General features: G+C 40.7%; 1 protein-coding gene across 1 annotated transcript; it reads left to right on the forward strand.

The window, feature by feature from the left end:
• Positions 1-526: 526 nt before the first annotated feature.
• si:ch211-225b11.1 (uncharacterized protein LOC561694 homolog) lies at positions 527-18902 on the forward strand. The gene is made up of 13 exons (XM_062384766.1): positions 527-1164; positions 2444-2578; positions 8781-8991; positions 9372-9504; positions 10194-10328; positions 11237-11340; positions 11593-11717; positions 14756-14868; positions 15389-15529; positions 15634-15733; positions 15987-16087; positions 16206-16373; positions 16793-18902. The coding sequence occupies exons 1-13, from the start codon at positions 948-950 to the stop codon at positions 16904-16906; spliced, it is 1797 nt and encodes a 598-aa protein (XP_062240750.1). The 5' UTR covers positions 527-947; the 3' UTR covers positions 16907-18902.
• Positions 18903-24381: the final 5479 nt, after the last annotated feature.

Consider the following 24381-nt stretch of genomic DNA (forward strand, 5'->3'; position numbering starts at 1 on the left):
TTTAGTTGACAAAATACGAAAACAAAACGTGAAAACAGGTCCGACTGGAGGCGGACACAGAAACTGAAGCTCGGTACAAACCAGCTGCAGCTTCTGCCCTGATCTAGAAGCTGCCACACTGATCTCTGAGCAGCTGAGACCACAGAAACTCTGTGTTTTCACTTTTTTCCCTGTTACGCCGGTGTGAGCCAAGAAGCCGGTAAGTCACTGACCGGCTGCTTCATGTGAACAAGCTCTGATCTCACAGTGTGTGAGATCAAAAAATGTGCACGACATCCACAACACTGTACAGGGAGCCACTGCAGGAGGGGGGGGGGGGGGGATATGTAACAGAAAATATTAAAACAAACATTAATTGTATGTTCTTGCACTTGCCCGATAAATAAAAACTATTTCCTACTAAAATAAAACGGGATGACCTCTCCTGAAAAAAAGAGTCTTGTGCAAAGACAAAAAGATGCAACGTCATGTCCTACATCAATGTGTGTTGACTGCTGATGCAAACAAACTTCCCCCCTGACGCCTCAAGGTACACAGTGAATCCCCGGTCGGCTTTTATTTTGGTGAAAGGCGTATCCTTAACACCCTTCTGCATGTTTGAGTGGTCCAACCAGAGGGGATCGAAAAGGACATCTGCAGTTATGTCACAGTACAACAAGTCAGTGGCTGAACTGGAAACAGATCGTGTTGGGTTTTGAATAGCGCTTGTGTTGTAAGGGCTGTGTGTGCTGCGGTCTTAGTAGCGGGTGTAATGTGCTTTTATTGATGATCATAGTTGAGAGAGCTGATTGGAGGATCATCCATAAAAGACCCGGCGTTTATTTAATGCTCCGGCGGAGCTGTTGCGTAGCGGTGCTCCGTATCTCGCGCATTTGTCATTTTGTCTGAAGCAGCCTCGTCTGGGAATAGCAACTAGACCCACCACTCTGCTCTGATCATCAGCCACGATGGAGGTCCACAAGTCAGACACAGCAGCTGATGAGGGAGACCGTGCGGCTCGGAAATCTCTGGATCTCAAAGTGATCGCCGAGAAGACTGTGGATGCGGAGCCCCAGAGACCCACGTGGGGCAGCCGCCTGGAGTTCATCCTGGCATCGGTGGGCTACGCGGTGGGACTGGGCAACGTGTGGAGGTTTCCGTACCTTTGCTACAGCAGCGGCGGAGGTGAGGCTCAGGCTGCCCACCACACATGGCTCTGAACCGGGGTGACTCTGCTGCGGTGCTTTGCATGTGGTCAGATGAGGGTGGTGCTGTTATAGCCTAAAGAGAAAAGAGAGAGGACAATTCTGGGCTATGTTCATGTTTAAAATGAAATGGTCTTGTTCAGTTTTTGTTACATTTATTTCCTTACACTGTCCTTTGAGGTTGTAGCATCAGGAACAGTCAATGCCTCCTCATGGAAAGACACAGTCTTTACACAAAGGAACAGCAAAGCAACTGCGGAGAATACTGAAGAAATTACAATATTTGCCTAATTAAATAACAACAACAACAATAATTATAATTTGCCTATAATGGTTATCACCTCTCTCTCTTACTCGTTTATGGGAACTGATAGATTTTTCTACACTACATTGTTTTGTCTTGACACTATTCTCTGCCCTGACATATAGTGTATATATTATGATGGCTCCTAAATGGTGGAATGAGCTCCCCATTGACATCCGGACATCAGAAAGTCTACACATCTTCCGCCGAAAACTAAAAACATACCTCTTCCGACTTTACCTTGAATGAAAAAAAAAAAAACAAAAAAAAACACTAACAACTTTTTGAAACTAACACTTTACTAGCACTTAAATGGCACTTACTTATAGCACTTTGTAGTTTTGCTTTATTTGAAGAAATTGTATTTTCTTGATTCTTGTCGTCCTTGGTATGTACCCTCGGGTTTGAATGCACTTATTGTAAGTCGCTTTGGATAAAAGCGTCAGCTAAATGAAATGTAATGTAATGTAATGATTTGGTGCTATATACAAATATAACAGAATTTAGTTATAAATACTTTATCTGGAGGTAGAGTATGTTTTCTTCAGCCTGCGGACGGGTTTCTGCAGCTGAAATCAGTTAAATATTAGACTTTCATAACTTTTGTAAAACCCGGAAGTAGCCCCCACCCCCTGCACAATATACATGAAGCAAAGATTATGTGTTTGTTGAAAATCGCTGTGCAGAAATGTAAGAAATGCAGTTACTGTGGGTAGCTGTCGTTAAGCAAGGGCCTAAACTGATTAACGTTATCTTGGAACTGACTTTATTTATTAGGCATGGAAATAAAAGAAAGTCATTTATAAATAACAGGGGGCTGGATCTGAGTATTCTTCCTAATTAAAGAGGGTTATTGTTTTTTTTTGGTTTAAGGACTTATCCATCATATCCATCTCCCCAGGCAACATACTTGCAAGCTACTTATTATCTGCTTTCTACTGTTCTTCTGATTCAGGGGCCTTCTTGATCCCTTACTTCACCATGCTGCTCCTATGTGGCTTCCCTCTGCTCTTCTTGGAGTTTTCTATTGGGCAGTACACTCGTTTAGGACCAGTGCATGCTCTCGCTAAGATGTGCCCCTTGTTCAAAGGTGAGTGACTCTCCAGGCTAAAGGCTCTCACGTGAGTAGGGTTGAGCATCCTTCATTAACACAGACACATGTTTTTGTTAGGTAACGTGACATGTGCTGACACCTTAGAGTTTCTGGGTCCTGTTCCACAAAAATTACAGCAAATGTACTCTTATTATGGATCAACCATAGATCTGTTAATGCACTTGAACACACCATGAGTCATGGTAACTGGGTTTAAGGGTGTTTGAGGTTTTTAAACTCAACTCACTGTCATCCAGGCAACCTGACCACGAATGATCCCTTCCCAGCCTTGTCCAAGAGGCATTAGCTCTGCTGGTGGCTTTTCTTTGGCATGCGCTGGTGACGCATTTGAAGTATTTGGCATTGCACAGTGAATTTCATGTTCAACCACTGCCCACTACTTCAATGGACTCTGCCCTTGCACACCACTCTTCCACCAGTTCTGCATTCTTACTCTCATATAGGCATGCTGACGCCAATGACATATCGATTGTTCCAAAGGCGGTTTCTTCTATGTCTTCGGGGAACCTGTGTTGCTTTCCCAGGTCCTCCCTTAACTGCCCTGTCATGTGCCGTTCCAAGAAGGCCTGCTTAGGTCACTTCAATGTGACTGTAGTCATTGATGGTCTGAGAAGCCCAGCTTGGTTAACGGTGTGGCAGATAAACTCAGCGATTATCTTCAGCCCTTGGTTGTTACGCTAGTAATAGTGTCCCTCTCTGACAGCTGCTAAGAAAGTGCCCCAGAGATCCTCTTTCAACCTTATCCCAGCCATAGAGGTTAGATGGGTTGGGCAGAATATAAAGCACAGATACGTTGTGTTTAACCCCCCTCGACAGTTACACATAGCTCGACAACCCCAGCCCTCACTCCCTTCCAGACCAGGTCTTCTCTGTGTTCTTGGTTCGGATGTAGTGGAATGGTGCCCAGACCTGCTCCCCTAGGGCCTACAATTTTAATTTAAAGACAAAAAGAATAAATATACATGTGTTTCATGTTCGAGATCCATACTAATGTTTTGAGGATTTCATATTGAACCCTGGTGCAGGCATGCTCTCTCAATCTGTAATAAAATCTGCATTTTTCTATGTGATAAATGAATTGTTTTCACTTGTTGATGGATGAGATCTTGTTAAGCAGAATTTACAATCAGTGTCTTTTTTGATTTCTTAAACTGTTTTTAATAGCTCATTGAAAGCATTTTAAATTAACAAGAAAGAGATAATCAAATAATTCAATTATGAACCAACATTATGCCAAAATTCAATAATCAAATGCTGCACAGTTGAATGATAATTAATGGATTTGCTGGTGATTGTGGGTGTGCTCTTACAGTCGCGTTTGTTTGTTTCAACAAATCGCAAATACTAGTTAAATTGTTGCTCAGCATAATGGGTGGTTTGTGTAAAGGCTTACCATGCACACGAACACAAAAAAAACTCATATATTTGCAAAATTGTACATGTAAATGATCGGGATGTGTGGACTTGGACTCAGAGAGCAACAGTCACTATGGAGCTCTTCAAAAGAACCACTTTCCAAATCAAACAAGAGCCCAGCCATCAACAATCAGTGCTTGTGGGTGTGAATTGAAAATGCTGTTTCTCATGTTCTAACTCAAGATTTTTCTCCATAGTTTCCTTATCTCCTTAAAGACAGAGATTATCTACCCGGTCAAAACGTTTGGGTCCTTCACTTGATTTATCGCTCATTTCTTCCTGGTTATTGCACTGTGCTAAACAAGGGCCAAAAGCAGGTAGTTGTTTTCTGTATGTTCTTCTTGAATAATTTCCCTGTGCAACCCAAGTGCAGTTTACTGTGATGTATCTGTGATCAGTGATTTAGATGCCCACAAATAACTACCACAAATCAACACATATGCTCATTATTGATTCGCTGCAGTAGACTTAATCATGCACGGATGTATTATTTCAACTGGTTACATTCTCTTACACTTCACATGTGTGAATTAATTCTGTGATGATAGTGGTGAGGCATGACTGGACAATAAACAATGAATTCAAGACTAAACCAGCCTGTCCCCCCTTTCCCTATCCACTGCCACGTGGAGGGTCCTGACCACCCAAACCAACATGTAGTCTTAAACTGCTCAAACGGGATAAGTCATTTCTTCCTAAATAAAGAGGTTAATCAAGGTTACATTGTATTTAGGGTCAAATAAATCCCTCTCTTGAAAGACAAGAAGATGTTTACTAAAAGGCAAAGCTTTGGTTTGATTAGGAAGTAATGGTTGCAAAATGTGATGACAGTTCCTGTTTCCGCCGTAAGGGGGGGGGAGTAAACCCTCAAGCTTGCCACTGTATTTAAATTGTGTGTTTGGCAACAAACCAAGTCACACACTGATGTAGTGGGAGTTGTAGGGTCCAGTTTGAGAACAGCCTGATAGCTCCTACTCAATGGCACAATCTTGACATGATTGGCTTTGTTTTTGATTCCAGTCGACTGATATATGCTTGGGCAGTTTGAAATGAGCTATCATTACACCACTCGCAGGCTGTCTGGTGTAACAGTGGAGCCGTCAACCATGTAAGCTAGATGAGTAGAGTGAAAGAGGCAATCCTTTCCATCTGTCATTGTGTAGACACAGAGCTGTGGTTCAGCCGCCTTTCATTACATTTGACCAAATAGTGACATATGATCTAGTGGAGCATGGCATTCCAGGATTACCACAACAAGAATCAACCTGTAGCTGGAAGCAGCAGCCAGTTAGGCTACCTTAACACAAAGACTGGAAACATATGGGTTATGGAGACTCCAAGAAAGTTCCTTATCCCAGCCAAGAAATAGTCGAGTCCATAATCCCTGTATAACTACAAGTCGTTTTTCTTTATAGTTTTTTCCCCCCCATTAAAAATCACAAATTGCTCAGTTGATTAGGGGGAGAGTGTGGCCTAGGTGATAGAGTGGGTGTTCTGCAACAAGAAGGTTGCCGGTTCGAATCCCACTCTTTCCCAACTGCATGCCTAAGTGTCCTTGGCAAGATACTGAACCCCTAAATACCCCGTCATAAATGCTGAGTGTTCTAAAAATGTAAGTCGCTTTGGACAAAAGCGTCAGCTAAATGACATGAAGTAATCTTAATTTGACAGCCAGAAGATATTTGCTATTCCTGAGTCAAGATGTCTTAAACATCTCCCCTGGGGCCTTAGGGGAGATGTTTAAGTATATTTTGTAATCAGATTTTATCTGGTCTTTGTTTTGGTAGCCAATCCTAGTGTGCATGCATGTTATTGTGTCAGGGCATGTGCATTTTAGAGCATGTGAGTACCCCTCCTCAAAATAGGTTTTATAAAACACACATTTACCGACTGAAGAGTCTGACATGAAGAGTCTGACATAAAATCTGATTACAAAATATACTTAAACATCTCCCCTGGGGCCTTAGGGGAGATGTTTAAGTATATTTTGTAATCAGATTTTATCTGGTCTTTGTTTTGGTAGCCAATCCTAGTGTGCATGCATGTTATTGTGTTAGGGCATGTGCATTTTAGAGCATGTGAGTACCCCTCCTCAAAATAGGTTTTATAAAACACACATTTACCGACTGAAGAGTCTGACATGGAGGCTTCAACACTGACAGCTGGATTGCTTTGTTGCGTCTCATTTACCCAAGGTCTCTTTATTCAGTCATTCATCCTCTATTCCCCCTGGCATTACCTTGCCAGGGGGAATAGAGGCTGAAGGGAGTTTAGAATTTTTGCCAATGATGCACTTGATTTGATTTTATATATTCGAAATCAAGTGGCAGGGGATATTGTTAAAAATAACATTTAAGTATCTTTTCAGATGCAGAGTAGGGTACACAATTGAGGGGGGCCCAGTGTTGAGAAGCTTGGGCCTATCCAGCAAGAGACTAATAACCAGCACCTAAAGTTTGTCAAAACTTTGCAGTGACATAATGGTGTTGAGTGCTGAGCTCAAATTGGTAAACAAAAAGCAGGGGTTGCAGGATACTGTGAAGGCACAATGAAACATTATCCTCTAATAGCCACTATCCTCCATTATCGTTCATTAGATCAATGGCATAAATTCTTACAGACCAGTCACACAAACACGTTCATAACAACAGATGTCAGAGAAACAGACATTTGACTTGGGTACGTTAATAACAAAAACAGATTTAAACTATACAGGAACTTTGCATTGCCCAAGAGGCCGGTTCAATTATCTGAAAACAGAGGCATGTTGGTCAGTGCAGTAACTGCAGCTTTTTTATGCAGAGCTGTGACCTTAGGCTCACAAATAAGAGAAGCAGGGTCTGCTTGATCCTCTGATCTCTCTTATTTATTAAACTTCAAGTCAAATCATGAATTCAAACGAGCGTCTGATTTCTATTGCTAACTGCCAAAAGAATTTATTCAACTTCTCAACATGATTTGCGCCTCTCGAAGATTTTCACGGGCAAAGGTTGTGGAAACGACTGCTGCATAATGTCATCAAACTAGGTCTTTTGTAATTGTTTTTTATTAAATCAAATCAAATCAAAGTTTATTGTCACATGCACAAATGACAGCGTCATCGGAGCAGTGAAATTCTTGTGACATGGCAGGCAACATCTAAGCAGTGGACGACTTTACAAAATAGAAAAATAACATACTATATAACATATAACATCGTAATATATAACATATAACAGTCAAATGAAGCAGCAGTTTACAGGGTGAAGGAGTGGGGAATATTAAATTAAATAATATGAATATATGTAAAACATATAACATAGTCAAATGAAGCAGCAGTTTACAGGGTGAAGGCGTGGGGAATATTAATTTAAATAAAATATATGTGAAGTAAGTGTATTTGTATGAGTGGGGGAGCAGAATGTACATGGTGACTGTTCAGAGGGTCAGTGTTGACTGTTAAGAAGCCTTATGGCCTGGGGGAAGAAGCTGTTTTTGAGTCTGGTTGTCCGTGCTCGGATGCCCCGGAAACGTCTACCAGGCGGCAGCAGTGTGAGAAGTCCACAGCCTGGGTGGCTGTGGTCCTTCATGATCTTCCGTGCTTTTCTAAGGCATGGCAGCCGATGATGCGCTCCGCTGTCTTCACCACCCTCTGCAGGGCCTTGCGATCAGCAGCGGAGTAGACACCATACCAGGCAGCAGTGCAGCCTGAGAGGATGCTGGTGCACAAGTAAAAGTTTGTTAAAGTTTTCTCAGCTATGCCAAACTTCTTGAGTCTCCTCAGGAAGTATAGGCACTTCTGTGCAGTTTTGACCACAGCGTTCGCTTGTTTGGACCAGGTCAGGTCATCTGTGAACACACCGAGGAACTTGAACTCTGAGAATCTGTCCACTACAGCTCCATCAATGTGTATCGGACCGTGACCCCCCCTCCCCCCTCGCCCCCCCTCTGCAGCTTCCTGAAGTCCACGATCATCTCCTTAAAGAAACGATCCCTTGCGGCTGAAGTTACATCTTGTTTGTTAAAAGTTGCAAAGATGTGATTTTATTACCTTTGGCTGAAGATGGGCTAACTAATTCTCTGTTTCCACTCTTTATGCTAAGCTCAATAGTTTACTGGCTGTAAGCTCCAGCTACATGAGACAGGGGTGTCATCTTTTTTAATTAATTCCTTAGAAGTTCTGTTGTTGTCCTAGAAATGACAGTTTATATAGAATAGATGTGAAATATATTGTCCTTTATACTTATAGTGTAGCAGTTCTGTTCCCAATGAAGCTGCACCCGCTCTTGATACCTATGTCGTTATTGAAAACACACGGCAGCCAGCATGAAGACGCACACACTCCAACCTGAAACCTGACACAGAGCTCAGAAGGTGCTAAAAGACTGAATAATTTAATCTGTCTGAGCTTTAATCTCGTCCTATCTCACTCTGGCCAAGAGCCTGTTTGATTCACCAGCCAAGTGTCAGAGTGGAATTTGTAATCCATAGCTGCAGGAATCCCTTTAATCATTAGCTCCATTGGCTTAACTTAATTTTAGCCGCCACATCCCATGATAGTGGCTTTTCTGTCATCTATATGTGGAGACGAGATAATACCCCGTAATTTTGATCCTGGGCCCAAATCATTGACAACTCACTACAATGAGAGCAGTTTTACAGTAGTTTGAAGAGGTGAAGTGTCCAATTTCTCCCCCTACAGTTGTCCAGAGTCATCTCTCACTTTGTGTCTCTCCCCCCCCCCCCCCCCCCCCCCCCCCCCCCGCTGCACGTCGTTCCACAGGTGTTGGTCTGGCCACAGTTGTTCTCTCCTTTGTGTACTCTACGTACTACAATGTGCTCATGAGCTGGGCTCTTTACTATCTCTTCCACTCGTTCGGAGCCACGCTTCCCTGGATGTCCTGCAACAACACTTGGAATGTCGTCGGGAACTGTTCCAGTGGTATCCATGGCAATGTCACCCACCTGCAGTCTGCCAGTCAACAGTTCTTTGAGTAAGAAGCTTATGTATTTACAGTACTAATATCACTCTAACTGTGTTAAAAACCAAACATGTGTTACACATACTTACACAAACACAAGTCAGGTTTTAGCAACATGTGAATCAAACTACAAATTGTTGCAGGATCATGTGCTCATTTCCTTAGGCCTGTGTCATACAAATATCTGATCAAACTTCAAACTGAGAGACCACATGAACCACATTAGCTTTGTTTTGGGGTATAAACAATAATGTCACCCAATCGTTTGTTTCAGTCTGGAAACTTGGTCATGAGTGTTTTATGTCACAAATTGGACTTGAACGTTTTTCATAGTTTTATGGACTGAATCACTGAATTTTTACATTCTCACTCTTCTTTTTTCCCTTTTCCAGTCACAAGCTCCTGCAGAAAACTGATGGCATTGAAGAGGCTGGTGGCATTCGCTGGGAACTCTTTGGCTGTCTTGTTTTGGCCTGGGTCATTGTGTACTTGTGCATATTTAAAGGAATCAAATCCACTGGCAAGGTCAGAATTACGCTGCTCTCCGGCAAATGTTTATACAATGTGGTGATCATAGTTTTTGTCCTGTTTGCGTTCTTTAACTTTATTGTTTGTCCTCTCACATTAATCACAGTTAGTGCCAGAGACAAAGGCAAGAATGTTACATTGAATAATATATAGTCTGTAAGATATGTTTTCTTTTCTGTAGTCTAATATTTGGGTCATCTCTTTTGCAAGTGGCATATCTTTGTTGACAGTTTTAGGAAGTTGACATACACACATAAGAAATGTTCGCTCAAACAAATCAGAATAAGAACATGATCAAATGAAACAGAAGAGTTTTGTTGTGATACACTGTAAAACATATCTGACTGTTTACATGGACAGAAATATTTGATTTGGTATTTGATATTCCTTTCATATTGTTCAAACTTTACAGAGCATAGTCCAATTATGAGTCGCGTCAACATCACATCCTGCGACTTGTTTACACTCCAATCCAGGGCATGTGTCGTGAAGCATTGGGTTGGTTGTCTTTATCTGGTTCATATCAGAAAATCTGTATTTACGTAAACTCATTTTAAATGAAATCACAGATCATCTTCACTGGCGTCACTGAAAACAGGTCCCCCATTGCTGTTGCAAACTATCGCAACAGCAAACCCCCACATTCACGTGGTTCTGCTTCTCATTGTTTGTTTTGTGTCACACAGGTTGTGTATTTCACTGCTATATTTCCATACTTCATTCTGTTCGCCCTGCTCATCAATAACCTGCAGCTTCCTGGAGCCAAAAATGGCATCCTCTTCTTTGCCACACCTGTCTGGAGCAAACTCTTTGAAGTGAAGGTGAGAGTGTGTTAAAACATAAGTAGGTCAACAGAAATGGTGGGGAAGTCTTAGGACATTGGTTACACATTGCCATCAAGTTTTAGATCCTCTTCATTTCTGAAGTTTTTTTTTAGATCCTCTTCTTTTCTGAAGTTTTTGTTTAGAGATTAGAGGCCTTCACCTTTTGTTTGCTCAAAGTTCAAAAGCAGCAAAAGCAAGAACAGCAAAAGATAAACGAGAAGCAGTCATTTCAGGAATGAACAAAAAAAAAAGTCATCTCATCTTTCTAATCAGAATTCAATTCAATAATCAAGAAAATTTGTCTTTGAATATTTTTGAAATCCAGTGGAGAGGCTGGAAATGTCCCAGAATAGGTTGGTCTGACTACAGCTGGGTGTCTCCTGACTCCTTAGTACCATAAGGACGGGAACACTGAATATTTAGTGCATTTAGAATAGTTCAACTTAGGTTAATGTGAACCCACACTTGACACACCAGATCACACATACACGTAAATCTTTATCTGAGATCTTAGGTGGTTCTCTGTAACAAAGAATATCCTATACTTAACGTGCCAGCTATACCAAATAGAAAAAAAAATTCAGAAGTTGCTCAATGAAGATCAGGGGCCTTTACCACGTCAAAGTTTAGAAAAGTTTAGAAAACGTCATAAAGAAAAATCGCGCTATATTTCCCAATGTTAAAGAAAGTGGAAAACTAATTTCCTGGATCTTGTTCCACGTCAAAATATTTTATGGGTTCTTTCCTGACCCATACTGCATCCTTTAAGTTTTTCGTAGTGATCTGTTTAATACTTTTTGTGTAATCTTGCCAACACAAAAAACAAAAAACTAACAGGGGTGAAAACATAAGCTCCTTGGCAGGGGTATTTAAACAGTTGTTATTATTTTGTATCTCTATCATAGGTTTGGGTTAATGCAGCTGCTCAGGTGTTTAACTCCATTGGAATAGCATTTGGGTCCATGATTTCGATGGCTAGTTACAACAAGTTCAACAACAACATTCTCAGGTAAGAGCTGAACATTTTACTTTTGTCTAAGATGGTTACTCCCAACCTGCAGATAACTGAACTGAACCCCTGTCTGAATCTAGTACCTGCCAGAGACAGTTCCTGGTTTAAACGAAAACATGTGAGCCCTTTGTAATGTAATAAATAGCTGTCTTGATGATCTAATGGCTGCTTGGTATCCTAGAAATGTGGTTTTCCTGGTTTCCTGGGAACTGGATTGAAATTGCTGATTTTGTCTTCCCTCTTTCCCAGGGATGCTCTTATCGTGGCCACTACCAACTCATTCACTAGTATCCTGGCTGGCTTTGTGATCTTCTCAGCCATTGGCTACATGGCTCATGTACACAACCTCCCAGTGGACAACATAGCCACAGGTGGTAAGCATCAAGCCTGGAATGATTATAGCTCCACAATAACATAGCTTTGTTTTATTGTAAGTACTTAAACAAAAGCACCACAGCATGGGGTTGATGTGGAATACATACTGTACATTCCATGATGTTACAGAAACAGAGATTGACATTTTGTTTATATATATATATATATATATATATATATATATATATATATATATGATACCAAACTCTAGTGTCAAGTACAAGACCTGGTTTTTGTTATTATCCTCTGGGACGGATTTCTTTCTTGCTTTCATTATATAACTAAACACAGATGTCAAGAAATGCATTACTTCAATGGTATGCACAGAATAAGTGTGCAGGTTATATGAGGACAACTTAGTGGCTTATAAAGAAACTATCCACCAGGTTTTACAGCTAAGTCATCATGAGGAGTACTACTCAACATGCAAAAACAGTTGCACAATGTGTTCTTTCTGCTCTGGAGAAGATTTTCTAAATATAGAAAAATAAACCCGATGATGACAATATTAGCATTACATTTTTTTATTGAAAACGTGCATTACAAACTGTAAAGGGCAGCACAATGCTTTGACCAACGAAACCTGTTCTGAAGTCATGGGTGCAATGTTTCACTCACTTAAGCTGCTTTCAGACATGCACATAAGTGCGGAGATCCTCCTGTATCCATCCTGTATGTGTGATCGCAAATGTCAGATTTAGAGCCATGTGTGAAAGGAAAACTGGAAAAAGTCAGGACCCAATTCTCTGAAAACAGCTTGGAGGGTTCATTGTCAAGCGAGAATATGCTCGTACACATGTAAAACCCTTTACTCTGCAGAGAGGCATTATTTTTTACTACCCCCCCCCCCCCCCCCCCCCCCCCCCCCCCAGAGAGGGTGCTGGCTTCTGTAACTGGATGTTTGAACAGCATCTGAACAGGAGCTTTGTCAGTTCAGTAACGCCTTATTAAATACTGACACATCATGTGTTCGGCCCCTGGCTCAGATCAGAATCCTGTGAAGTGATGAAAACATGGCCTCTGTCCGTTAGAATCCCTCTGCTAAATGATGACTTGCTTGTGGTCTGATCTGATTCTCCCTTGTTAAACTGGTCTTTAATTCTCCTCCAGAATTATCTTTAATGAGCATACAGACACGGTCGGCCAATCAACATCACCTACTGAACTGAAATCATAGTTTCAAGACTATCCATATACCCTTTTTTAAATCAAAATGAGCAGGTATATGCAAGTTTTTCAAACAAAAATTTGCCTAAACAAGGTGATTGAATCCATTATCATTGCTAGTAGAGACATTTGTGTTGTCATGTCGACGTCACAAACGCAACCAAAACTGAGGATCTATCTCACCTCGCTATCTGGCCAAACAAGCCATTCAAGTTTCCATCACTGCCAATCGGAGCAGATTAAAACCTGCATCTAGTGCTGAGTCATTTGACCAGGGAGTGAACGCCAATGTGAATTTCCAGTGATTTCTTGCTGCTGCCAGTTCTCCTGCATGTGGTTGGAAGATTAGTTGGTTAGTTAATGATTCAGCCAAAGTTCAGTTCATTAAAGGTAATTACAAGAATTAGCTTATTTTGAGTTCTGCAACCACACAGCAGCAGCGTCAGTGTAATAGGTACGAGATCTTTGTCTGTCTCTCTCACAGCGAGATGCTGTCATTTTTAAATCCATTTGGATTAAACCTGGCAAATTGATGGGGGCTATGCAATTCATCAAAGATCAAGGTCAGAGCGCGGGGCTCCCATTTTTTAGCGGATTGCAAACAATTAAATAAATGGAACCTTTTTTCATTTTGACCAATCTTGGTATGCAGCCTACAGGGACGGGGATTCACATCCATTCATCATCTATATCCCAGGTGACATTGGGCGAGAGGCGGGGTTCACCTTGACCAGGTCACCAGTGTATCACAGGATCAACATACATCAACCATCCCTGCTGACATACTATAGTTAATCCACCTAACCCATGTCTGCATGTACGGAGCACTCAGAGAAAACCCACACAGACACGGGTAGAGCATGCAAACTTCACTCCCGGCCTAACCGGGATTCAAACCATCTAGGCATTGCTACCATCTTAGTCATTGCTCAAGGAGCCTTGGATCAACCCAGATAAAACTCACTGCTGACATGTTGTTCTGTCTTTTGAACATACACACCATTCACCTGTGCTTAATAATGAAAACATTTGATTCGTGGGTGGAGTGTGACTGCAAAGAAAACATATGATGGCATTTCCTGAATGATTTATGAGGTTTAAAGTCTTGTGTTCTCCATTTCCCTCCACTGGCTGCGACGCTCATCACCTTTCTTGTTTATGACCGTAGAGCTCTAGAAAAGGGTTGTTTGGCCTGAGCACATTCACCTCCCTAGCAATATTATCCTTGTTCTCTTTGACATGCAAACTGATTTGTAAGCATCAACAAGTTACTGGATTAAAAACTAGATGTTTCTCACTTTGCTGTCCAGCAACCTGGTTTCACTGGGTCTAGTAGGAGGTCTGACCCACAGTGTGCGGGTTCAGTCACACTTACCATAAAAATAATAGGTTTGTTTGAAATGCTATTTGGATGGGATGCATGCAGACATAGAAAAGTCCCCAAAAGTCCAAGGCAACAATTTAAATGCTTTAAATATAATGGCATGGTCATATTAAACCCAAACTCAAACATGTTGCAATATAAGGCCTTCTTCAGGGGGTAATATCATTGATATCACATCAGTTAAATCTGTACAAAAATCTGCCAGACAATTCTTAAAAAAGGATTTTATGGATAAAAAAAAAGAAGCGATATAACCACACATCAGTGGATATAACATGTTAAAGTTGCAGTAGATAGCTTTTCCACGTGAAGTGGTTGCTATCACTCTATTTTTCACTTTCTTTCCCACCTCCAGCTGTTCACTTCTTATTTTCCCTGGTGGTTTTTAGGGATAAAGCCACTGTAGAAGCTCCTGTGGATAATAAGACAAGTTTTTGTTACCTGTTCTGTAGAACTTACGACCTGTGTGTTGTATCATATTTTCAGGACCTGGTCTTGTGTTTGTCGTGTACCCTGAGGTCCTCTCAACTATGCCCCTCTCCCAGCTGTGGGCCCCTCTGTTCTTCTTCATGCTGCTGTGTCTGGGCCTCGACAGCCAGGTAAACATGTCTACCTCTCACAGAATCGTGGAGAGGGAGGACAAAGCAAAACACTGGAGCTCTGCAAATGTGAATCTGTTTTTTTAGGAAACAATCACATGCACTGATCTATGAACCTGAGATCAAGAAGATTTTGTTTCTAACTGGTTATACTTTGTCAAGAGGAAAGTACACATCTTAGTCAAACGGTTGTTCTTTTATTAAACTACTGTAGGTCAAACAATTAAAGAAGGCATCTCTCGCAACTGTACACATTCAGGCTCAGATTTTTCTGATTATAACATATAACAATACAATATAATAACTTAATAATATAGTATGAATTAAATGTTACAATGTATCACGTGTAATATACCAGATCTCTGACAATAGATGTCGTATTTAAAAATTGGTCCATTTGGTCGGTTTTATATTCCCCGTTATAAACCTTTTAGAGAGGATCAGAGCTTTCATGGTTTCAAACCAGTTCTACACATACAATTGCAATTACTGTTATGCATATGTTTTGTGTTCACTGCAGTTTGCCACAGTTGAGGTGGGTGTGGCGTTTGTAAAAGAACAGTTTGGACCTAAACTTCTGCCATATCTGAAAAGAGAAGAGCTGATAACCCTGGCTGTGTGTTTCTCCTGCTTCATCTTGGGAATTCCTCATATTACTAAGGTACACTAAGGAACTCCCAAACACATTTGTTGGAAAACATAGAAACAGTTACATCACTTGTGGCAGTGGTTCTGTATCTCATTTTCTCCTGCCTTCTTGCACAGGGGGGTATCTATGTGTTCCAGCTGTTGGACCACTACACCGCTATCGTTTCCCTCATGTTCTTGGCTTTCTTTGAAGTCATAGCTGTCTGCTGGATCTTTGGTAAGATCCCCGTAAAGTTCATGGGTTCAAACCATGGACTGTAGATATAGACATATACAGTAGAGTCGACAGTTCTAACCTTGATATCATGTTTATGTGCTGCATGCTTTAGACTTGTAAGCCCCAGGGACCTTGTGAGGCTGATTTATAATTAAACTGAATTCTCAACGTCTTTGAAACCACATAAATAAATTTGAATTGGTGGTTTGTGACTATTTAAAGTATAAAATCAGCACATGTCATTTTCCATCAGGTGTCCGACGTGTCTCCTTAATGATCAAAAGGATGCTTGGGAAAACTCCAAACATCTACTTCCGCGCCTGTTGGCTGGTGTTCAGCCCTGTGTTGGTGATGGTGAGGTTCTTTCCATTCTGAGCTAATCAGTCTAATTGTTGTCCTGTAATGATTAGATTAATCACATTGAAAATGAGGTTTGTCTATAGGACTTGAATGTTTTTCCTTTTTCTTCTAGTGCATTCTGATCTCCAGCATTGTCCAGTACACTCCAGTTCACTATGGGAAGTACAATTACCCGCTGTGGGCTGAATATGTGGGCTGGTGCATTTCACTTGTCTCTATAGTGTGGATCCCAGTCTGTGCCATTCAAGAGATCTGCAGCACCAAAGGCTCATTTCTTCAGGTGAGTACAAGGCACATTTCTCAGACTGCTAATATTAGCATGCATTACTTTTTTGCAGGTACAATGTTGAGCTAGTTCACCCGTCTTATAAATAGATAATATATATATTATACTAATTTGCAGGTTCATAATTTTAACTTGGGTTATTGACATTTCAGACGCTTCAGGAACAGTGTTTTCAGTGGTGGAGAGCAGCTTTTAAGACCTTTTATATACAAATAAAAATGTATATGTCTCCTTTTAATTTTGATCTGAAGTTGGTGGTTGATCTTGGTGAGAATATGTCTGTTCCAAATTTAAATAGCCTGCAAAAATCTCATGGTGGTTAAACTAGCTGCCTCTCTGTTTTACTGCGTGAACAGACCGGACGTGCTTGAAAATGTGGCTTTTCTAAAAATAAAACCTTCTCTAACCCCCAGAGACTGAAAACAGCTGTGACTCCGACAATAGACCTGGATGCTGATGATCCTTTACCAGAAAAACAGGCTCTAGACCAGCAGGAGTCTGAAACCTTGTTCACTTCAGGGGTATGACCAGAGAGGAGGCCTAGGCCATGTATCAAAACCACTGCTTGTGGTACAGCTCATCTTCTAATGAAGACTGCTGTTTAGTGATGTGTTTGAACTGTATTTGAGATACAGTCTTTAAGTTCTGGTCATAAAATGATTATTTTATTCTATTTGTTCTACCAAAGGATGGGTCTTTACTGTACCTTAGGCCAACTGCAGTGTTTAATACCTAAACCGCTTATTCTTTGCAGTTAACTTTTGCACCTTGTACATAGTGTGAGACATTTTGTCCAGCGATTAAAGGTTAATTTAATTTGTTTTAGGAAGAAGTTGACATGTTCACTTCCTGAGCGGGCATGCTTTACTTCTAACTAAAGGTTAAAATGTTAAGGATTATGTCCTTCACTTTGATGGATTGATAGGTATGCGCATGCAGTGAGATCATCTAATTAATGTCAGAGAGACATGTTGTGAAATGGAAGCGTGCAATTTTATCCCTGAGCAGGTTACACCACTTGTTTCGAAGCCCGAAAAGAAGGGAGCTGCAAACACTAGTGCTTCAGCCTTTGAGTTTTGGCCTGCTATTATAAAAAACAAACAAAATCAGCGCACAACACAGCAGGATGCACACTGCATCCTTAACAAACACGCATTGAAGAATTGTTGCTCAAATCAAAACGTGTTGGGTTTTTTCTACTCTCCTCAGGTTGAGGAATGATTTTATATTATTTTTCAGTTTTTTTTGACTTTTTTTTTTATACTTAATCTCGGAACAGGCTACTCACAAAAATGATAAGCTGTGCCTCTGATGTTCTGCCATTAAGTTGAATTGAGCTGATGAGGATGGAAAATCTTCATCGGGGCAACGCTCACTGTGTCTGGTACCGCTCGTGCTCTTTATTCTATTGTGAGACAGTTTATCACTGTTTAACTCACACTTCGTGACTCTTCCAGCAAAAAATGTTGAAGAGTACAGTTTGGTTGAAATGTAACCGATTTTAACTCAAACTTTAACTTTGAGAAGCTTTCGTCATGTTGAGCTTTGAAGAGATTCCTCACCTTGAAAAACACCAGAGGAGAAACAGCACAGACATTTTCAGATGGAAACTCTGCCTTTCACTTATGACCATTGCAACAGGAAAATCTCGGGATCGTTCAGGCGAAGTGTGGCGTCTGGTTAGAACATGCAGAAAGCAGGACATGACTGGCAGGACATATCATATCACCAAAAGCTCTTGAATCACATTTTCTTTCCAAGTTCTCATCTTCAACGGATTCCTGGGATATTCGTCCAGAGCAGCTGACTCACATACAGCCTCTCTGGAGTCTTTTCGGGGGAATATCAGTTCAGTACATGGCTGAAAGCAGCTTTTGTGTAAATCACAGTTTTGGGTAAAATGAGAGCATTCAGCCTTTTTTTTGTCTGATCAAACAAACAATTATGTAGGAGTGCCTTTTATTCCAATGCACTGAAAATAAGCACTTGTAGAAGTGCTAGAAACAATTCAAGGTAATTATTAAAGAAATATTTATTCATTAAATTGTGATGCACAAGAAACTAACCTTTGGGTTGAAAAATATTAAATCTGTTTTTAAAGATTACACAAGAGAGGTATTGGTTTACCTAAAAAGTCTTGTTACCTGCCTCAACAGTTTGTTGTTTGTTATTTTCGATAATCTGTATTTAATTGGACAACCAAAACCTTTGCGTAAAATGCTGTATACTATATGTTGTTAAAAGCTGCATTATTTTGTTATTGTCATCAAGTATATTAGTAGTATTTAAAAGTGTCGGGATGAGACAGAAGCATTTGTACAAGTAACTGCTTAGTTACACCTTTTTACTCTCAACACTCAAATGTATTTCCGTGGGTTTCATGTTTGTTTGTTAAACAAAATCCATCTTCACCACATTTAATGCAGATTTGTCATATCAATGACTGTAAAATTATCCTACTGTTATTGTCTTATTTGAACTGCTTTGTTATGTGAGATGTTGAATAAAATGCCTTAATTTTTGTTCTGGTGTAAAACACTGTCATTTGAAGTAGAGCTTCAGAGAGTCACTGGGTGGCAGTGTAACAGAGGAGATTGTGAAATGTTTGCATAACTGAACTCCTTCACTCTCCATCAGAAGCAAAACTGCTTTCTAAGTGCAGCTCTTTAATTAGTTTAGTGACAACATATTTTAAAAGGAAGAACATTTGAGCAACAAACACTTTGTGTGATTTGCTCCTGTGGCTGTAATGACAAACATATTTTTTAAATTATGTATTAGATGTGAATTATTTCATCGAAGCTGCCTACAGTACCACATCTTCTGGTGTCACTGGTCCTGAAGGAGAGCTCGGATAAACGCAGTGCTTTAAGAGGTTTGGAAGTTAATTAGACCCCTGTTGTAGAGTGCTGCAGCAACGCCCTGAGCAGAGCTGCACGTTAATCAATGCTCCCTTCCTGCTTCCCCTCATGACAGAATGTATCATTGGCACTAAATTAGCACTGGGACTGCTGTTTGATCAATAGTCATAAACAGTGCAGCCCAGGGGTCAGTAAATTACTGGGTATACATGTCAGAGGGAAAGCAGTGAGCCCGGCTGGCCAATGAAGGAGGAGATGGTGTTGTATGGTGTGGGGGTGTGAAGACATTTATCTGTGGCGTGCAGGCAAAGAGTTAAACCTGCAGCTGATGCGGTGCTGTTTCTGATCCTGTCTGACATTACTTGAGGAGAAGTGAATTGTGCAGCGGGGCAGGAAATCTACTGGGGCGTCTGACCGTCTCTGCTTCACACTCTGTAATAACTGTGCCCGAACAGGAGATGAAAAACTGGCACACTGCCCGGGAAGAAACTTGAAATTTCACACCCCTGTGACCATTTACAGTTTCTTTTTACTCCTCGTCTCTGTTGTTCCGCTCTCTTGTTTTTCCGTGTGACCGGGAAAGGATCACATCTGTTTATATTTGACTGTGCCCTTATATGTGTGTGTTCGTGTGCGGAGATGATTAAGTGAAGAAAGCAGAGATCCAGGTTGATTTCATTCTGCTTCTGGTCTTGGTTGTGGAGTCTGTTTGGAGTCATAACAAGCACCACATCCATGGAGAAGAGTTGTACCTCATCGTTGACCACTCCCCTTCACTGTGATGATCTGGACCTGCATCCCTTTTTCATCTGAGGAATCCACAGCAGCTATGAGGTCCCTTTTCTGTGACTTCTTAATGACATCACTTATCATATGATACTTTATAATGTGGAATCATTATCTGAATAAATTAAGCTTGATGTTGTCTCCCTATTGTGAGTAAAGATCTTTTAAAAATAGTTTTTCAGACCATATTGTTATTGACCTTGACCTTTAATTGATTCACTCTGCACAAAGACAGGGACACAAACAACACAGCTTCCAGCTATCCCGGAGCAAAGGGTAAACCACAAACCAGAGCTGTAGTCACGATGACTGGTGATAAAACTTGCAAAATCTTAATCTAATCCTCAAAACATTTCTGATTTGGCATATATAGCTGTTTTCTCCAGTGTTTCTGGCCGAGAGAAACTACAGTTATGTGATTGAATCCTTTAATGCTTCAGGTCCAAACAACAGCTGTTCAGTTTTATCATCATCCAACATCTGAATCTATTTTACTGTGACAAAAAAAGGAAAAAGTTTTCTGCAGGTTTTAACGAGTGGAATTAATGATAGTTCTTCTTTGCACTGACGAGGAAAGCAGAGATCAAGGTTGATGGCATGAACATTCAAGAGGTTTCTTCAGCTCAGTTCTTCTTTTAAACGAGGAAGCCCTTTGGATGAGAGGTGTGACATCTAGTCCAGTTGCATTTATGGACAGCCTCGTACAACACCTGTAGAACGAGTCAAGAGGAAACACATTTTAAAAAATTTTGGACAGAAATGTCAATGAGATTTTGTAAATTCTAAGTTATGTGAAAAACAAGTGCTTGGTTCATTGAAAGGACTTGATGTCATTTTTTTTGTGTATTTGTTGCTCTCTGGTTAGTTATTACGATTTGAGCTTAAACCAGAACTGAGCTTTAATTATTGTTTTTCTATCTCTGTGTGGGGCAACTGAGCTGATCCTACAGGTTTGACACTCTTACCAATTGATCTGTGGCCAGACCAGCAGGGGGAGCTCTAATTTACTAGGGTTAAATAGACCTTATTGCTAAGGAAAAGAGAAAATAACGCCATCAATGTCTTTTCTCAAGTATGGGAATTCACACCTTTCCTTGTGCTCATAACTTTTTCCATCAAGGTCAAGGAAAAGAGATGAGAAAAGGAGATGTTCAAATGCGGCCCAAATAATTTCCTTGGAAATTGGGTTTGGAGGTCTGGCAGGGAAGCAAGGTGAAAAATATTATGGGTCAATAATCAGATCAAATTATCACTGTTTTCCAAGATATCCAAGAGATCACAATTATTAATGGTCACCTTTTATTAGTTTACCAATTAGTTTACCAATTTCTTAAGTGTAAAATAATCGCTAAGACAGAAAATGTAAAGATATATGATGCACTGCTGCAGCTGTGATATGTTCACCATGCAGTGCATTCAGCTCTGTAAATACAGTAAACCCTTTTCCTGTGACCTCAGTGGAAGCGGTTTCAAATCACACCTCCCGTGGCTGCTGACTGGCTTTCGCTCTGCAGAGACACTTCACTGCATCTGCACGGCTCATTATTACTTTGCTCTCTGCTGTGGTTTACTTCGTGTTTATTTAGCTGCAGTCGCCATGCAGAGCTGATACATCTGGGCAGTGTGTGGTGGCAGTAACCCGTATAGAGAGGCTGTGTAGTCGCGAGAGGAAAAACATGAACAACAAAAGGTTCAAAGGTTTGTATTTGCATTTCATAGGAGTGGGACGTAAACTGCTGCTGCCTTGATTTGCACTGGTTTTCAACCTCATCTTTTTCAGAGCTTTGCCGTGGTTGTCTTTATATTCAATTCTGATTTGTCCAGTAAATATTTGAATGAGCATACTTATTTATTTTCCATTTCAACCTCTTAAAATGCTAATGAGTTTATATTGCCAAATAGTCATATGCAGATAAGAGCTTGGCTTAGATGCTGCGGTGTGTCCCTGCTGCACAGTTGTCTTTGTTTAATGAGGATTTTTTTGGGGAGGTGGGAGCTTTCTCTGTTTGGGATGTGAATACATAACAGGTCCTTCCCTAAATAGAGCTCACCTCCTGCTGGTAATGAGGCCACAGCTCACGGCATTCGAAGGCCTTTCTCTCAGATAAGATTAAATGCTGTAACACGCTTGTGGCGAGTCACTTTTCTTTTCAAGAAACAGTGTCGATGCCACGTCTCGCTTTTAACCGGGAATTTATTTTCACTGTGCAAAGGGTTCCTCAGTGTGACCAGATTTTCACAGAGTTAAGGGCTAACCAAAATGTAAAACACCGCCACTGCCTAAATGATGAGGATTTTAAATGTGTTTATATATATGTAAGTATTTTGGAATTCTGTTCTTCTAATGATGGGATATTGTTTAGTTTAATGTATTTTGGGTTCATGAAGTTTCAGAGACACAGAGAGTTGAAAGAGAACAGTGGGTCCAATAGTCTGCAGACCATTCTCTCATTCTCTTGTATGGGGAAATTGTCTCATGATTGAGCTCAAGGCTAAATGTGACAGAGTTTGAGGTCATGTGCTGCAAATCTCATACAACATGCATGGTGTAATAGCTCAGAATTGATTGTCTTCCAAATAATGATGGCTTGCTTTGTGCATTCTGGTAAACAAGATCTTCCACCCATTCAAAAGAGCTAGTAAGGCTGAGATATATGTCATAGAAGAAGTTATGCATATGAGGGAATTCTGTTTTTCACAGTCTAAAATGTCAGATATGTTTTCTATATATCACCACAATGAATATCCCTTTTCTATGGATGAATCTACTATCTCTCTGGAGGCAGGACGTGGCATGCTAATCTAATGAGATTGCACAGAAATTTCAATATGTCTGCTCTGCTTTCATAAAGCTGCTGGAAATTGGATCTGACCCTGGGGTGGATAAAGCTTCTGTGTGCTGTTCCTACATTTGCACCCCTCTTTGATTCATTGCATGTGCCTCTCTCCAATTTAAATGGGTTTTTGCAAAACACAAGTTCAATCTTGTCGCTCTTTGCTTTCCGACTCTTATTAACTTCTTTAATGTGATTTACTTTGATTGAAATTGAAAGAAGTGCAGGAAAACTGCCTACTGTATTAAATTAAATGTATTACTCACATCAACATGCCAACAGCTGCTGGATTACTTACATTGGTATTAGTGGACAGCTCGTAACTGAGATTATCTTCTGATTTATTTAATAGAGATCATGACTTGTGATAAGCATTAACAGCTAATCTCACCAATGATGGCACTCATTGTTTAACTCCGCCTCCCCCACTCACTGTGAACTGTCATCCGCTACTTGTAATCTCTAATTGTGGAATCAATTGCTGAATCCTTGCACAACACAGAGTTAGGTCATAATGCAGATGTCTGGGGCTTTTACACAACTCTGAAATCAGGGTAACACAAAAAGTAAATGCAGCTAAGGGTGCGAATATTGAAGGGGTCATTTGTTACTGAAACCCCTCAGATCAACATGGAGTCCAGTTAATCTCAATATAACATTAGACTATACTGTGTGTCCTTCATGTTCTCAGTTTGGTGCCGCTCAAAAAGTCGTTTGACACTGCGAAGCAAAGTAAAACAGCCCAATTATACACAACCAGATGTACAGGTGAATTCCTGTGAAAGGAGAAGCAACAGCAAAAACAACATTCAGGTCATAGCTGCCGAGCCATAAAACGGATCTGTCACATGTGATTCATGAGTTTGAGCTCCTGTCAGCGTGTGTCTGAGACACCGCATATGATGCATGGCAGCTAGAATGGTTAGCATCGTAAGCATATGTGTAAGCCATAGACTGTGTAAAGGATAAGATGTAGCTGTGTTGCGTTGTGTTAACCGAGGTTGACGGGTGTGTTTACAGTGATTGAATGCTCTCAGAGACCTCACAGCTAAAGGGACAGAAATTAGCATGTCCACCGGCGTCTCATGTTTACTTCACTGTCAGTCAGAGCTCGAGCCATTTCGCTTTATGAACATGGTGAAGGTTCGGTAAGAGGCTCATAAGCATTAACATGCTGGACCTGCCACCACAACCACCACAGCAAGAACTGAGAAACTGAAATCACAACACACGTAGGCTAGAGGGAGTCAGGAAACCATCTTAACATCATCTTTACATAGAGAAAAGTTTATTAATATCTCATATACAACCTTTAAGAGCATGATTACAAATCATGTTCTCACCTTGCAGTCATTGCATTCAGAATCGGAGTAGGCCAGGATGTGGCATGAACTGTGAAAAAAAACAAAGTTGCTTCCTGTTGATCATTTGCGAATTTAAAGCAGCGTCAGTGTTTTGACCAAAAAAGAAGGTAACTTCCTCTTTGAGATCGTCTGAACTTATGCAAGGTGACAATGGCAG

This window comes from Platichthys flesus, chromosome 3 (genome assembly GCF_949316205.1).
Source record: "Platichthys flesus chromosome 3, fPlaFle2.1, whole genome shotgun sequence".
NCBI classification, from domain to species: Eukaryota; Metazoa; Chordata; class Actinopteri; order Pleuronectiformes; family Pleuronectidae; genus Platichthys; species Platichthys flesus.

Excerpts from the sequence above, each read along its gene's own strand:
- si:ch211-225b11.1 (XM_062384766.1), top strand. The coding sequence starts at position 948 with ATGGAGGTCCACAAGTCAGACACAGCAGCTGATGAGGGAGACCGTGCG. Across the intron at positions 10,329-11,236 it reads GCAAACTCTTTGAAGTGAAG|GTTTGGGTTAATGCAGCTGC; the intron begins GTGAGAGTGTGT and ends TCTCTATCATAG. Across the intron at positions 15,734-15,986 it reads AGCTGTCTGCTGGATCTTTG|GTGTCCGACGTGTCTCCTTA; the intron begins GTAAGATCCCCG and ends ATTTTCCATCAG.